Here is a 17,087-nt window from a genome sequence, read left to right on the forward strand (position 1 = left end):
GTGTGTGTGTGTGTGTGTGTGTGTGTGTGTGTGTGTGTGAGAGAGAGAGAGAGAGAGACAGAGACAGAGACAGAGACAGAGAGAGAGACAGAGAGAGAGACAATTAAATTGTGCTTTAAATGCACCTAACTTAGTGGAGTTACTATTAGTTTAGTTTAACTTACTACCTTTTACTGTTCTTTCTTTGTCGAAATCTATTCCAAGACAGTTTTGCCTCAAATTTGGGGGGAGGTCATTCTAAAAATAGATTTAGATGGCATGTAATTATTTGTAAGAATAGGATCCAGGTGAACCCTAAAACCAGTTTCTATGACTAACAGTAATAGTATCCCAAATGAATCAAGTAGCAAGTCTTTTATTTTCTATTCGGCCTGTATTGTGAGGAAGTACCTATAGTTCTATTTTTTGATGATGTCCAGATTGAGACTCCCTGGCAGTCCTTTTCTGGAAACTCTTCGTTTTTAAAAACTGTTTACTATTTACTGCTGCTCCAAACCTGATTTTTAAAAATGCCTAATTTGCCTTTTCTTTTCTCAAGCAAGCACTGCTCGCAGAGGAAATGGTTGTGGCTGGTAGCGCGCTCTCTCTCTCTCTGAATGTTTTGGGTTGGCTGGTTTCTGTGACCTCAGCACCTAACACTGCTCTTGTTCACTCAGCTTTACTGGCTGTCATCGTCAGCACCTTGGCAAGGAGGGCAAATGGCCCCGTTGCCTTAGGACAGAACTAGAAGTTAGAAAGAGAACTCCGTCGTCTCGGCTCCGCACTCTGGCTGGCCAGGAGTTCGGGAGCAAGTCATATTTTCCTGTCTCGTTTTCTCTCTCTCTTCAGAGGGAGCCATGGGGCTTGACTTTCCTCCTAGATGTATTCTGAGCCTTCCTTCCTGGCTGTTAGAGAGAGGCTGTGAAGAAGGCCAAAGTGTTAAGTAATATAGCACCTGTCTGCATTAATGCAAAGGTAGCTTTTCTCTGTTTAACATCAGATAATCTAGTTGGGTATCAGAAATTGGCCGTCAGTATCTGGAAGGTGAACTTAAACCTAAGGTTGTTGTCTATCATTTAAGACCAGACTGTAATGTATATTTCCACCTTCCCCCTCCCCCATTTTATTATCTCCGTTAGACTTCAGGCTCGCATAGCCCATAGGATACAGGAACTGGAAAATCTCCCTGGCTCTTTGCCACCAGATTTACGAACCAAAGCAACCGTGGAACTGAAAGCACTTCGGTTACTCAATTTCCAGCGTCAGGTAATACCTTTTCCCCAGCACATTTGAGGTGCAGGAAATAAATATAATTGTTCCAGAGTGTGATCTGTGTGTTTCCTTAAGTCGTTCAATATTGGTATAAAGATATAAACTTAGTAAAAGACTGTATCTTTTCGACCAGCAGCACAGAACTAAAAGTAATGAAGACTAACTGCTTATTATTTCTGTTTTTCTCTTCTGTACATCAGAGACATTTTTTTCTTCCATATTATGGTTTCCAAAGTCAGAGTTACGGCATTTTGTTACTGTAGATGAAACCTTGAGAACAGATGGGATAGCTCATGTTTGCCTTTATGGTTTCAAAGAAAACAGGAAGGTGATAGATCAGAGCTTCCTTGTAAAGAGAAATGTAAAATCCTAGCCGTGACTATGAAAATCATTTTAACAAATACGAAAGCCACTCAACTAAATAGCTCATTGTTTATAGAAATACATAAAACTGGTTTGTAACTGTTGATTATTTGTCAACACCTACTTTTGGAGCATTTCATCACATCAGACCCCCATATTTGACTTATCAGTGAATTTGTATCTATTGTTCTTGCTATGTTCTTAGTAGTCACTGATTAAGAAAGGCTAGCATAGGGGCTTCCCTGGTGGCGCAGTGGTTGAGAGTCCGCCTGCCGATGCAGGGGGCGCGGGTTCATGCCCCGGTCCAGGAAGATCCCACATGCGCCGGAGCGGCTGGGCCCATGAGCCATGGCCGCTGAGCCTGCGCGTCCGGAGCCTGTGCTCTGAGAGGCCCGCGTACCAACAACAAAAAAAGAAAGGCTAGCATAGCGATCTATTTTATAATTGCTAAATCAGTAGGAAACTAGTGGAATGAAGTAGAACTAATTTTCACTTTGGCGAGTTTTGCCTTCTCACCCCAAAGCTTCAGGTCCCCTGGTCGTCACACAGCAGCATTTAGCCAAAGGGGAAAAGGAATGCTTCCTCGCCAGTCAGACGGGCTTGTTTGGTGAAGGTCTCGGGGCATGCAAAATGAATAATTAATGACTGAAAGTAGTTTGGAAGTACCGAATTACATGACTTGGTCTGTTGGAGGATGTGAGTAAAATCACAAGGCCATCCCTCTTGCTATTGTCATACGAACTTGGAAATACGTTTTGCCTTGTTGGTTATAATATCACAAGAGGGGCATCGTGGTGGCTGGCAGCTACTTGACCGTAGGTTTGTGAGAGTAGATTAGAGCTTAACTTAAAAACAAAAAAAGAAAGGAAAACAAGAAAAAAGAAAAAACTTTCTGCACTCCATTTGCTTCTTTCTTACAGGTAACTTCATAAAATGCCTTGATAAGCTGTTTAATAAAATTTGGTTAAATGAGTATTTTCAGGAATAAGATTAGATTCAAATTAGCTTCACTATGCTGGATTCTGATTGGTTTCTGGTTTTTGCTTCATATTATTGAAAAATCTGTTATCTGTGAAGTGTTCCAATGAAATTAGCTGTAATGGATGCTGATTTCAGATTCAGTCGAATTGCTATTTCAGTGCATGTTTCCACCCCCCACCTTTTACCACCACGTAACATACAATATGAACGAAATACTATATTTCTGATCTAAAAGAAGTCCATAATACAGTAAAAAAAAAAAAAAAATTAAGTATCTTGCAAAGAATATCATTGTTAGGAGTGGGAGGAAGCTCAGACTAGTATTTCCCGTCTTTTACATGAGATGATGAATTAGCACGTTTGCATATCTGCAGCTCCTTCACATGAGCAGGAAGTAACTCTTCTATTCTTTTTTGCCCAGCGTTGTTCACGTTAATCTTTAAGCACAAAGAGAAAGTTAGCCTGGCACTTACAATGGAGTAAAAAAATGTAAAAAGCTTATTAACTAATTAATATCATTAGGATAATTAAATAGAGCGAATCAATTTATTTTAAAGCCAAGACATCCTCTGCTTACTTACTGATTTATTCTCTTTACTGTTAACAGTGCCGTACTTGCTCCCTCTCTGAATTTTTTGGAAAGAAAACTTAGAGCATCTTTGAAAATACCATATACATTCAGCATGATGTAGTCCCTTTGTTTCCTAAAAGGCCAACTGTGATGGAGAAACTCAGGGAGTCACCATTCGGCTCCACTAAATGGAGGGCAGGGGACGACGGGGGTCTGGCCTCCGTCTGGGGAGGTGTTCTAACTGCTCCCCTCTTGACAGCTGAGACAGGAGGTAGTGGCCTGCATGCGACGGGACACGACCCTGGAGACGGCCCTCAACTCCAAAGCATACAAACGGAGCAAGCGCCAGACCCTGAGGGAAGCCCGCATGACGGAGAAGCTGGAGAAGCAGCAGAAGATCGAGCAGGAGAGGAAGCGTCGGCAGAAGCACCAGGTACTTGGGCCCGGGCTCTGGGTGCCCCGCCGTTGACAGAGATGCTAACCAAGAAACTGGGCGGAGTCAGAACCACTGAAAAATGGACAACCGCAGGCAGTGGGGACATCACAGAAAGGATCCCGGGAGCTTACGTAGTCCAACCACACCATTTCATAGATGAGGAAACCTAGGCCCAGCCAGAGTGGTAGGTGACCTCCGCAAGGACACGCAAACGGTCAGTACAGGATAAGGGGGTGGGGGGGACCCTGCTTTCTGAATTCCAATCACGTGTCAAATTCATAACCCCATGGGATGCTGCTGACTGGGTAGGCACAGGCGGGTTTCCTAGAACAAAGTCCTGGGGAAGAGGGAACTTGGAAAGAAGCGGGCAAACCATTATTTTTATCACAGATATAAATATAGTATCCTGGGCTTTTCAAGGGCCCAGTTGAAGGTTTCACAGGGGCAGATATTTTAAAACATTCCTTTCTAGGGATTTGGAAATATTTTGATGTAGGATCTGATCTCGTGTTGTAATCCTGTGAATTTTACTTGTTTTTCTGTGCTTAATTCAGTGCCTCGATTAAGTTTTGTTTTGAAAAGTGTTGCACTTAAGTGTCAATAAGGTTACAAGTTTCCCCTTCTTTATTTAAAAAGTGGATACAAAAGATGTATGGCAATTTTAGCTTCCTATAAAACTTCTTTTGAGGGACAATTCTAAGGTATTTAAGTGAGAGCAGAAGAAACACTACTTTTGTAACACGCTTCTCACTGGAAACACCCATCTCCCTGAGGTTTATCTGGGAGTGATTTGCTTTAAATTTTATCATCACTGTTTTGCAGGTCTCTCTCAACCTTTGATCTTTCCATTTTCACGTGGCCACACCCTCAAGGCTGGGGAGGCTTCTCTTCCACCGGCTGGCACCAAAACGAACTTTGAGAGGTCATCTTTCCCACCACTACATAGCCCACACCTCAGCTATGGCGACACACCAGGGCACCTGTCCCAAAATAGGTTCTAGTCCCCCATGGCTGTTCAATACACAGAGTTTCCCTGTACTATGATGCAACCTCCAACGACATTGGGAACTGAATTTTAAGCCTTCTCTTCTCCCCGCTTTGGATCCCTTAGGAATACCTGAACAGTATTTTGCAGCATGCAAAAGATTTTAAGGAGTACCATCGGTCTGTGGCCGGGAAGATCCAGAAGCTTTCCAAAGCAGTGGCCACTTGGCACGCCAACACTGAAAGGGAGCAGAAGAAGGAGACGGAGCGGATCGAAAAGGAGAGAATGCGGAGATTGATGGTAAGGGGCCTGCCTACAGGAACCCAGGAAAATGCTCCCCTCACGGCCATCTGCACTGAGAATGTTAAACATGCTGTAGTAGAAGGAGAGAAGCTGCTTATCAAATATACTAATCCATTCCTTTGAACTTCACAGGGATGGAGTAAAAATATCTTCCCTTTCCTAGACAGTGCAGTGCCACAAATCTAGGGCTACCACTGATGAGTATAGGGTTTCCATGTCCTAGGGTGGCACTGTTATTCAGATGAGAGCTCTTTTTTTTTTTTTTGCGCTACGCGGGCCTCTCACTGTTGTGGCCTCTCCCGTTGCGGACACGCAGGCTCAGCGGCCATGGCTCACGGGCCCAGCCGCTCCGAGGCATGTGAGATCTTCCCGGACCGGGGCACGAACCCGTGTCCCCTGCATCGGCAGGCGGACTCTCAACCACTGCGCCACCAGGAAAGCCCCAGATGATAGCTTTTTACATAAAGTCAGGTACTATATTTTGCAGGAGTTTTGATCACCAGACCTGGAGGGATGGAAACGGCAGTTCTTTTTAAAGTGTTGCCTCTTTGAGACTAATGACACAAGTTGTTTTGAATGAATATCTCATGAAGTTGTGTCTTGGAATCTAAGAAGTTCTTTTTTTGAAGCCGCTGGTGCTTCAAAATTCTGGCAGAAATTTTTCTCTAACAGTTTAAAAAGTGATTTTTAAGTTAATTTTGAAATGTTGCTTTTTTGATCATAGCCGTGTTATTGTCAAAGGCTATTCATGGGTCATTTCATTTCCACCGTTACTTTCTAATGGATATTTAAACACAGAAGGAGTTGGTTTATATCACTGGCCTGCGTATTTGAGTTTATTGGCCATTTATTTTTGGAATCGGACCTCAGAGCACACCGCGGATTTTAGAAAAGTGTGTGTAATGTATATTGATAGGAGACGTGCAAATTCTATCTGGGATGTAATGCCTGGGTACTGGATGAAGATAAAATCCTTAGCCTCAACCCATAATTATGTCCCTGGAAAATTCCAAATGACATAGTCTTCCTGGCTGGTATTACGGTTTGCGTTTTTTTGTCATTAATTTTTTTGGATTTCGGAGAGTGAACACCATATTTTAAAAGGCTCTGTGTCCGGGGTCTACTAAGTCTTACCACCTTCTCCTACCTCCCTCTCATTTTTTGGGAGGGAGGGGACCAGGAGATGGCTAACTAGCTGGGGAGACCATTTTATAGTATTTGAGCAGGGAACAGTCAAATGTGTCTGATTCAACTGAAGTGAAACTATATTAGAACTTCAGTAACAGATTGGCTTGACACTAATGATTAGGCATTTGCAAATCATTAATTTTCGCAATTAAATGATGGAATATACAGATAACAGAGACACTGAAGTTTTTTTTTATCATTCTTTCTTCAAGTGAGATCAACCATAACCAAAAGCAATTACAGTTATAATAGCATTTGAGGTTCCTGCTCAGCCATGGGGCAGCCAGCAGCCAGACGGAGTGATGAGGCTGCTGTTACTCGGGCAAATGCTGGAGGGACACCCCTGCACTGAAAAACCTAAGCTTCTCTGTAAGGAGCTGCCTCTTAAAAGATTTTGCAGTGTGTTCCTTTTATCCTGCATCACACGAGGAAGATATTTTTGAGATGTCCTTTTATTGGGATGTATAAAAAGATTTCTCTGGAAATGACCCAGAGTGCATCAGTTTTTATTCCATTTAACCTCATAATATTGCTTAACAGGAGGTAGAAGTGGGAAGTACTGTGTCTGTTTTATGGCTCAGCACTGTCAGGCTTCAGGTGCTAATGACTTGTCTCCGGTCATCTGGGCCCATCATGCAGTGCTGACCTGTAACCAAAATCCCTCCCAGTCAACCACATTTTTTTTTTTTTTTTTTTTTGCGGTACGCGGGCCTCTCACTGCTGTGGCCTCTCCCGTTGCGGAGCATAGGCTCCGGACGCGCAGGCCCAGCGGCCATGGCTCACGGGCCCAGCCGCTCCGCGGCACGTGGGATCCTCCCGGACCGGGGCACGAACCCGCGTCCCCTGCATCGGCAGGCGGACTCTCAACCACTGCGCCACCAGGGAAGCCCAACCACATTTTTTTTATAAATTCATTTATTTATTTAGTTTTGGCTGCGTTGGGTCTTCGTGGCTGAGCGCGGGCTTTCTCTACCTGTGGCGGGCGGGGGCTACTCTTGGTTGTGGTGCCCGGGCTTCTCACTGCGGTGGCTTCTCTTGTTGCGGAGCACGGGCTCTAGGCGCGCGGGCTTCAGTAGTTGAGGCACACGGGCTTAGTTGCTCCGCGGTATGTGGGATCTTCCCAGACCAGGGCTCGAACCCATGTCTCCTGCCGTGGCAGGTGGATTCTTAACCACTGCGCCACCAGGGAAGTCCTTGTAATGCTTTTAAGTATAAAAAGTTATTTGTTCAAAACCTATTTCAGTTCCTTGCCTCTGGAAGTACTTATTGAAATACTTATGAATGAAAAGCTATTATGTCTGGAATTTGCTTCAGGACAATCCAGTTTGGGATTGCAGGGAGGAGGTGGGGGAAGGGCTGCCGCGAAACAAACAGGAGTCATGGGGAGTTAATTTTTGTTGCTTGGTGTTGGTTATATGAGAGATTATACTACCTTCTCTACTTTTGATTATATTTGACACTTTCCAAAATATAAAGTTAAGAATAAGTTTCAGATGGTGAATCCTCAAATTTTAACACTTTTTGCGCAGTTAAAGGAACACAAAAGAATGAAAAGTTTTCTCAGAGTGCTTGATCACACCCCACAAATAGTTATGTGTGTTGACCTTGCCGTGAACTCTGGTGTCCCGGGGCATAGGCATCGTACCTCCGTGTGTTCCCTATTCCCAGACAGTGTGCGAGAACTCGGGTGGCCGGAATCATTCGGTGTGCTGCGCGGACCACCGCAGTTCAGACCATCGAGGGGAGGGAGGAGTGGAAAAAGGTGTCGTCTGCAAACTTTTATTATGTTCTGATCACGCTCTTCTTTCCTTAATAGGCTGAAGATGAAGAGGGCTACAGAAAACTGATCGATCAAAAGAAAGATAGGCGTTTAGCGTACCTTTTGCAGCAGACGGATGAGTATGTAGCCAACCTGACTAATCTGGTTTGGGAGCACAAGCAAGCCCAGGCGGCCAAAGAGAAGAAGAAGAGGAGGAAGAAGAGGAAGGTGAGCACCTGAGTGGCTGTGGCTGAACCGGGGACGTGTGGTCGCCGACCAGTTTTAGGCATGTCTTGCCCTTTAATGGGTACTTCCTACCGCACTAGTGGGAGACTTAGATGATTGTATCGCAAACATTGCTGATATAAACGGGTTGATGTACTAGGTGTACTAGGCAACATTTTGGAGATGGCGGCATGATGGACAGGATGTATATTTGGCTCTATTTCCACTGTTTCACCCAGCATTCAGAAACTAAGTACACACGGTCGGTAGAAAAAGGAAAACCATGGGCACAAAGAAATGTTTGCTCAAGTGCAATGCCAGCGAGGCAGGGGACTGCTGAGTTAAGAAACTGGAGTGAAAATGAAGACGAAAATGCTACGTTCAGATTGAAAGGAGCCAGAGGAAGATGGAAGAGATAGCTTTGGGATACTTTTAGAACATATTTCAGCCTGTTTCTTTGGACAGACAGCGATGCCAAGATTGTTCGCTCAGTTCAGCTGCCCCGGTTTTACACTAAGGTAGATGTGCAAGTCAGGGTTTTAGGTCATTACAGAAAACAGTGAATAGTCTTATGTAAAATAATCCAATTTATCATGAGAAACGAAGGGGTAAGATTTAGAACCTCTACTCTGCAGATACTATATCTCAATTCAAGGGTAACCTGTAAATGTAGAGCCTCTTTGAAGCTTAAGTAGTCTGCTAATATAGTTCTCGGTGGATGTTTTGTTTTCACGGTCAGTTCTGATTGGCCCAGGTATAAACATCGACAGGAAGTGTTCGTTAGAATTGTGAAGATTGAGGGTTGGTAGCGTTTAATCATTTCTTCTCTGCACTGAATAATTGCACAAAATGTTTTTCAAAAAAATAATTAATTTCATGGCTCCTGAATTCTCATACCTGTTTCATAATTAAGGAGGAGGAATAAGTGATTGAAAAGGCACCTTCTGCACCTGATTTCTTTAGTATAAGATAGCTTCCCTTATTGTGAAGGTGAACAAGGGATGAGTCAGGGCTTGCATTTCGACATTTCTTTGGTGAGGAATACCTCATTTTCTTGTCAAGGTCGCATTATAGACTTTGCAAAATTCCAGCTCCCAATTTCTGACTTAAAGTTGGCACATGGCAAGCAGATAACAATTCTCTCATATTCCATAGGCGGACCCCATGAAATGACCATTTTAGTTTTTCCTGATCCTGAGGCATATTTTGCAGAGACTGTCACAAAAAGGTCACTGTTAGTGTTTTTAGTACTACCGTTCGTAGTCTGTGTTTCTTTGTGATTAAAAGCTAATGGCTCAGATATGAGCTTCTGGCTCTTAATTAATGGACTGCTGCAGTAGTATTAGATTGTTATATCATCATAGGCAAAGAAAGATACATAATTGTGCTGTAATGATTATGCCTTTGTTTCTATGTTAATCTGTACAGAGCAGGAACCTGTCAGTATTTTTCCTGATGCTGCCAACACTGCATCATCTGTAGGTTGACTCTCTACCTCCAAACTCTTGCTTTCAGGTTTGCTAATAGCACTTATTCTTTCTGTTTCATGTATTTGCTCAGAAAATATTAACTGAACACTTACTATGATCTAGGCAGGATGCTAGATGCTGGGGGAGAGAGAGTGCAAGTGGTGAGGAAAAGCACTCTTGCCCTCTTAATTAATTAGAGAGAGAGAGAGAGAGACATTAATCAAATATGCACCCAAGTATATAATTATAAACTGTCATGAATGCTGTGAAGGAAGGCGGGGAGTAAAACTGGGACCTGGTTTCCTGGCAAACGAATAATAGGTACCCAAGCGACTCCAGTCTGCCTGGTGGCTGTCTCTGGGCATCTTCCGCTGATGAGCTCACATGATGGAATGTGCAGAATTATTAGTTTATTAGCAGCCCTCTCCCTCTCCCCTGACATGCTCTCAGGATGCCTCGCATCTGAGCTCCCCCTGCCCTCAGCAGGACCAAGGAGATCAGGCCGTATTTCCTTCCTGGGCCATCTTGCTGGGAGACCTTGGATAAAGAAAGGACAAAAAGAAACTGGGCTCCTTCCTAGACCTTCCTGAAAACTGTCTCATGGGGTTTTAAGACTTAGTTCAGAGTGAGTTACCCAATTTTAGATGTACCTTAATTCAAGTGCAAAGAAAATGGATGCTTTCAAAAGCTGATTATTTGACACTCTGGATTACCTGGAGTTCTTCTTCCCTCCATTAGAGTGAATGATTGAGAGTTGTTTGTTCCAGCTTCTCTGTGTCAGGGAGGGAACCTGCATGTGGACACTTTAAAATTCTGTGCTGTCCCTTTCAGCATTTCCCATAGAAGTGAGTATCGTGCTGCATCTATCTGCAGGTTCTGTTTTGCTTTTTTTTCTAATTAAGTAAGGCATCCCTAAATCTTTGTTTTGAGAAAGCTTCTTTACTCAGTGAACTAATAGCATTGAACTGGTGGCAACACTTGTAGGACAAGATACAGGTAACTTGAAGAACTGTGCCGTCAAAGGTAAGTATGGTGGACCTTGCAGTTTAACTGGAAAAGGGCTACTTTTTTACTCAGTGTTAAACTAGTGTATCATTTTTTTAAGGAATTGCCCTGGTGTAACAGAGAAGGCCTTTTCTTTCTTGGGGAGTTGATCAGGTTTACTTGGTGTTAGTGAATAATAGAGTGGGTTTCCTTTAACCTCTCAGGACCTTGCTTAGTTTTGCTCTTCTCACCATTAGAGCCGCTTCTATGAAGTATACATTTATAAATCATTCTGAAACTTCTCGATCTCAACCTGGCCTTCCATTAACGCCCTTCAAGTGGAAGAAAAAGAAAGAAGCTCTATGTATCTACTTAGGTGTTAGAGGAGGAATAATTTTTCAAGTATTGAAATATCTGATTCGGTGACAGCAGTCTCTGCAGTGTGACAAGGTGAATACACGGTTATGGGTACTTAGCATGACCTGGAGGTCTCCATCCTCTGCCATGCGAGTTCCCTTATATCTACTGGGGGACTCCAGGTTGAAATGGCGTCGTATGCAAATAGGATTGAACGTGCTAACTTACGAAATTGGACTACTGTCTAAAGCACATTGGTACGCAATCTCTTAAATTCATAACTGCATAAGGAAACATAGAACACTAATTTGCTCTTATTCCCTTGTAGGATATTTCATAAAGAGATCTGTTACCCAGTGCTTCAGTCTCTCGATCTGTAAGAAGGTGATAGGAACAGGACCTATAGCCTAGATTTGTTGTGAGGCTCACATAGGAAAGTTTACCTAAAGCACTTAGAACGCTCCCTGGGACATAGTAAGTGCTCAGTAAATATTAGTTGTTTTATCAATCAGTTCTGTGGTATAGATGTAGGATCGTGATTGTTGAAATGTGGTTATAGGTTTTTCTGAAAATAAAATCTTCTTTTTCCCCTTACTGTATGTTCTCTGTGGTGTTGAGAAAATAAGTGGCCACCATTTTTTTCTAGGTGAGGATCAATTAGATATTATCAGGTAGAATGCCTTTTAGGACAACGACAGGCTCCTTGGCCGTGGAGGCCTGCAGTGGGAAATGAGGATTTCTTATTTTTGGCAGATTCTGCTTCCCTCTTCCTCCCCAGATCCTAGAAAGAGAATTGTCTAATTATTTGGCCTATAATATCCAAACAATAAGGTATTTCTTACAGAGATTTAGGGTATGTCTTTCCCTAAGCTGTGGTTGGGAGCCCATGCCAGCCCCCTAACCCACACACCTACTGCTGAAAAGTCTGGTCATTTAAGAGGTTCAGCTTCCCCAGCTATTGACTTCAGGCCAAAAGTAAAGTATAAAGTATTTAATCCCCCTCCCCCAAATCTTTCACTGGGGTGTGTACCAACAGCACGACACCCTTGGTATTTATTGTGACATTTCTTGGAAACCCATGATACTAATGAGAACGTAGAGAGTCCATGGGGGAGTGCTGTGTCCAATGACTTCTCCGTCATGGTCTTTCTTTCTGAAACTTATTCTGTTCTCCTTCTCTCTCATCAAACACTGTTACACGTGCATCTGTGATGTTTTGGAGGGGGGACCTTTCTGGCATAGTGTATCGATCAGTATAGTGATAGGAAGACAGCCGACAATTAGAGAAAAGCCCCTCGGTATAATTTTCAGTGAAAAGAGCATCAGGTGCAAAGTAGTAATGCTATTGAGGCATTTATTTTAAATTTGAGTGACTCTCCAGTCCTTCTCAATTCTTTTATCTCCTTTCCCCAAAGATGATTAGCTTTTTGCGGTTTGCCTCCACAAGGAGATTTTTGTAGGTGAAAGAAAGGTTCTAAGGCAATCCTGGGCATTTGAGTGTAGTGACTATTGTAAAGGTAGGTGAACACGATGCCATGATGGTTAGATTTATTTGATAAGTTCAGTGTCAAAATGGGTGAAACCAGAAATTTGGATCAAAGTCCAGCGTAACTGGATTGACCAGTTACTTGAGTCAAAACGTTGGAATTGGTTTTCTCTGCAAGGCCCAACTTAAGTAATGCGCAATTGCCTGTTAATTTGATATTCTTGGGTATTTTTTTTTATTGCCTGATCACCTATCTTAATGCTCACAGGTCCTCTTAAATGACAGTAAAAATAACCCAAGCGGTTTCTGAAAATCTTAAGTTTCCCTCGAAGCAGAATGAGTCTTTAAGATGCCAACACATTTGAATGATGTTTCAGCATATTATAACACCTGCTGGGGGATAAACTGTGTTCACTTTATAATATAGATTGTGAAATATTTGGTACAAAGCTGTTTTCTTTACGGAGTGAGGCTGTTTGTGTCCTGTGTTGTGGTAATCTGCATAAAGTACCCCAGTGAGGCCCATTTTCTTGAATTCAGCTTCCACAGGGTTTTCATGTTGGGGGATCTCTTTCCCTCCACACAGCGTTGTTGATTATTTTATACAGCCTCTGCAAGGAAAGTGGGGTAGCTGTGCACATAGCTTTGTTCATGAACATTCCTAAAGGAAGGGTATGAATTGACATCAGCCTTAACTGGGAAGCCAGATTGTCTTTGGTTAGGAGTAATTTGCTTCGCATCCGATTCCATAATTACATTCCTCCCTCCCCTCCATGAGGGTAATTAGTTCTCAACTTTTTGTGGATAGGAAGAAGCCAGTACGGAGTTCCTTATTCCTGATTAGTGGATGAACTGCAGTCGGTTTTGTTTCTTTGTGTTTGTTTTAATCAGTGGAAATAAGCTCCGGCATCAGCCGGCAACATTGATAGGATGTGTTTGCAGTCACATGCTGCAGATTCACTGTATATGAAATTCTCTCAGGCAGCCGCGGCCACATCAGCTGCAGGCCATCCCACCAGGTGCTCAGAGTCTGTCCCAGGTTACTCCAGTATCGTAGTACCGGTCACAGTCTGTTTGGAGTTGACCTTGAGCTACGCACAAAGGGAATTCTGGCAGCGGAAGAGAATTGAGGGTTGAGCACTAGTTGGATGTGAGAACGTGGATTTCTGAAAGCATACCAACCAGAGATTGTCCCCAAACTGAAGGAATTCAAAGCATGATGGGAGAACTTGACACCTCTTGCTGTAGAGTAGACTGCCATCTGGCTTCCACCTCCTAGAATAACATAGCCGAACTGGGTGTAAGTACAGGGCACGCAAGGGAAGGTCTCATAGAGCGCCAGTTCAGTGAGGAACGTGTGTGTGCTCTTAACTCTTTTATGACTTGCACATATATTGTCACCTAATTAAAATAATGTTAATTGATGGCATGTACGCTAAGTGGAAAGTGTTGTTCTTGGCGCATTCATTCATTCATTCATTCATCCTTCAAATATTTATTTAGTGCCTTTTAAGTGCCGGGACCCCTTGTAGGTATGGGAATACATGAGTGAACAAAACAGACGGAAATCCCTGACTGCGTAACCGTATGAAGCAGTTTTCAGACAGTGCTATAGCCAGTTTTATATAGACATAAAAGAATAGCCCTCAGACTATCACTGATTCTTTTACATTGTGGAAATTGACAGTCTCAGTGGATATTACATGTAACACTGGATTGTACATATTGAAATAACGATCCAGTCCTGCAGCAGCTCTATGAGGTAGGGACCGCTGCTGTCCCTGTTTTACAGAAGAGGGAACCAAGACACAGAGACTTGGTCGAGATCACACAGCTAAGTACTCTTGCGCTTAGTGACAGAGCTGGCATTCAAACGCAGTTCATCTAATTCCAGAGCTGACTTTCTTAAGTCTGATATTACATTGCTTGTCAAATTTGATACCAGATATTTAAAAATTAGTTTAGAGGAATTTAAGTAATGGAAAGGCCTGATTATGAGGCAGTTTTTAGAAAGCAGCCTGTCTAGTCTACGGCAGATTCACAGAAGAGTATTCTTTAGAATAGTTTTGATTCTGTTATTTATGGTCCTCCAAGCTTTTTAATGTCCTGTTCATTGAAATAGTGATCCAGTTCCACTAGCTAGATATTGGAAAATTGGCTTATTCATGGTCTCATCTGATTTTCTTTGTTGGCCAGATTTGTAGCTAATTTCTGATTTGTATGGAAAGAATGGTGGGATTAATTGACTTTCTCCCATTAATTAAAAGAGTTGCCTGAATATAGTGCCTGAGAATTCCAAAAATGAGATCTTCAGGGAGGCTGGTAGCAGGGATGGTCCCTTTTCTGAGCCTTTCTGCCATTGTTCTCTGGATCCCTAGCCCAGACATAGGGATGCTTTTCCATGATGGTCATTTCTTTTGAACTTGTAAATATTTTCAGTTTGGGGTGACATAAATAGAAAATTAAATTCTTGGGAAATCATAACCAAGGAGAGCATTTCATTTCCTACTCTTTGGTAGAAGTGCTACATTTTTTTATGCCTTGTGTTTTGGCATACTTACATACATGTATTTTTTGCAAGAAAATTATCAAGCAACTATAAAATTTCAGACATTTACGGGAACTGCCCTTCCTCAGTATGGACAAAAGGCTGGATTTTGACCACTAAACATTTTCTGTAAAAGCTGTTTTGTCAAGAGACAACCGAGTTATTTTCATGGGAAGCAAAAATGTATTACACTGTCAATGCCTTAAGTAAACAAAGTGGAGTTAATATTGATTCTGTATCATTATGTATATTTTTAATTAACTAAAGAGCCCAGGGGAGGAAAGCTCATTTTCTTAAATGTCTTGATAAAGGAAATGACTAACGTTTGTTTGTTTGTTTGTTTTTCTTCTAATCACACCACACAGAATAACTTTAAAATAAGGATTCTGTAAGGGTGATGTTAAGGATTTCACTTGTCGAAGAGGTCGTTGTAAATGTAAGAAAGTTTAGACTATTTTGTGTCTCTTGTAGAAGAGGCTCTCTCGGGTATGTACAAAACGTGACATAATCCTAGCTTTTCATTTAGGCTGCCTTTGAGGCACGTAAAGGTTAATGGGCTAAGCTATTGGAATATTTAAGAAATGGAAGATGACAGAATTTTTCATGAGATCACAGTATCTGCATCAAATTTCCCCATATACCCACTGTGGAAATACTGTATATTATGAAAGCCAATTAGGTAGAATGATAAAAATTCAGAGAACTCACAGAATTTTGTATGATTTTGCATTTTTATAACCCAAGAGCGGTTCAGAATTCATTCTTGAGGGGACATTTTTAGACAACTTGCTAAGGGAATGGGAAAATTGAGCTGATTACGTCAGGATTTGTCTTCACAGTGCCAAACACAAGGACATTTGGGATTCTGACCCCTGTCCCGATGCTGCCACATCTTAAGCTGTTGGGGTCCTGGAATACACAGTCCAGCCATCTCTAGTGGGCCAGGCCTGAGTCACACCCAGCTTTCACTGACCCCCTGCAAGTTGCCCATAAAGTACACAGTTTGTCTTGTCTCAGAGAGTGAAGAGAAACAGAAAGAAAAGGCATTAATTCCTAAGCTTTGTTGGATGATGATAAGCAGTAATGAATTACTGTTATATACCACCAAGTTGCCATGAGGTCCTTCCTGTACCCACTTTCTTGGTTTACATGTAACATTTGACATTGTTTTGCAGAAGGCTGAAGAGAATGCAGAGGGGGAGGAGTCTGCCCTGGGACCAGATGGAGAGGTAAGGGATTTTGCATCCATTTCTGCTGTGTTCTGTTGAATGATACCCTGCCATACCTTGCTGCACCATTCTCTGTGTATACTGATTTTATTTTGTACTCTGCTATTCTTTTTTTTTTTTAACATCTTTATTGGAGTATAATTGCTTTACAATGGTGTATTAGTTTCTGCTGTATAACAAAGTGAATCAGCGATACATATACATATATCCCCATATCTCCTCCCTCTTGCGTCTCCCTCCCACCCTCCCTATCCCACCCCTCTAGGTGGTCACAAAGCACCGAGCTGATCTCCCTGTGCTATGTGGCTGCTTCCCACTAGCTATCTATTTTACGTTTGGTAGTGTATATATGTCCATGCCACTCTCTCACTTTGTCCCAGCTTACCCTTCCTCCTCCCCATATCCTCAAGTTCGTGCTCTAGTAGGTCTGTGTCTTTATTCCTGTCTTGCCCCTAGGTTCTTCATGACCATTTTTTTTTTCTTAGATTCCATATATATGTGTTAGCATATGGTATTTCTTTATCTCTTTCTGACTGACTTCACTCTGTATGACAGACTCTAGGTCCATCCACCACACTACAAATAACTCAATTTCATTTCTTTTTATGGCTGAGTAATATTCCATTGTATGTATGTGCCACATCTTCTTTATCCATTCATCTGTTGATGGACACTTAGGTTGCTTCCATGTCCTGGCTATCGTAAATAGAGCTGCAGTGAACATTGTGGCACATGACTCTTTTTGAATTATGGTTCTCTCAGGGTATATGCCCAGTAGTGGGATTGCTGGGTCGTATGGTAGTTCAATTTTAGTTTTTTTTTTGTTGTTGTTGTTTTTTTTTTGTTTGTTTTGTTTTTTTTGTTTTTTGCGGTACGCGGGCCTCTCACTGTTGTGGCCTCTCCCGTTGCGGAGCACAGGCTCTGGACGCGCAGGCTCAGCGGCCATGGCTCA

At 42.4% G+C, this 17,087-nt stretch overlaps 1 protein-coding gene across 3 annotated transcripts in view; it reads left to right on the plus strand.

Annotated features, from left to right (window-relative positions):
- The window catches only part of SMARCA2 (SWI/SNF related BAF chromatin remodeling complex subunit ATPase 2), a 173,887-nt gene that overhangs the window by 37,747 nt on the left and 119,053 nt on the right, over positions 1-17,087 (plus strand). For 2 of the 3 annotated variants that reach the window (XM_024734210.1, XM_024734211.1), the window contains exons 1-5: positions 1,057-1,245; positions 3,426-3,599; positions 4,714-4,887; positions 7,895-8,065; positions 16,082-16,135. In XM_024734210.1, coding sequence (XP_024589978.1) covers positions 1,072-1,245; positions 3,426-3,599; positions 4,714-4,887; positions 7,895-8,065; positions 16,082-16,135 — 747 coding nt within the window. In that variant the 5' untranslated portion in view covers positions 1,057-1,071. Of the gene's footprint in view, positions 1-1,056; positions 1,246-3,425; positions 3,600-4,713; positions 4,888-7,894; positions 8,066-16,081; positions 16,136-17,087 lie in introns of those variants that run through there. The other variant, XM_024734212.1, reaches the window with a different exon arrangement.

Source organism: Neophocaena asiaeorientalis, unplaced genomic scaffold, assembly GCF_003031525.2.
Source record: "Neophocaena asiaeorientalis asiaeorientalis breed wild unplaced genomic scaffold, Neophocaena_asiaeorientalis_V1.1 scaffold256, whole genome shotgun sequence".
Classification (NCBI taxonomy): Eukaryota; Metazoa; Chordata; class Mammalia; order Artiodactyla; family Phocoenidae; genus Neophocaena; species Neophocaena asiaeorientalis.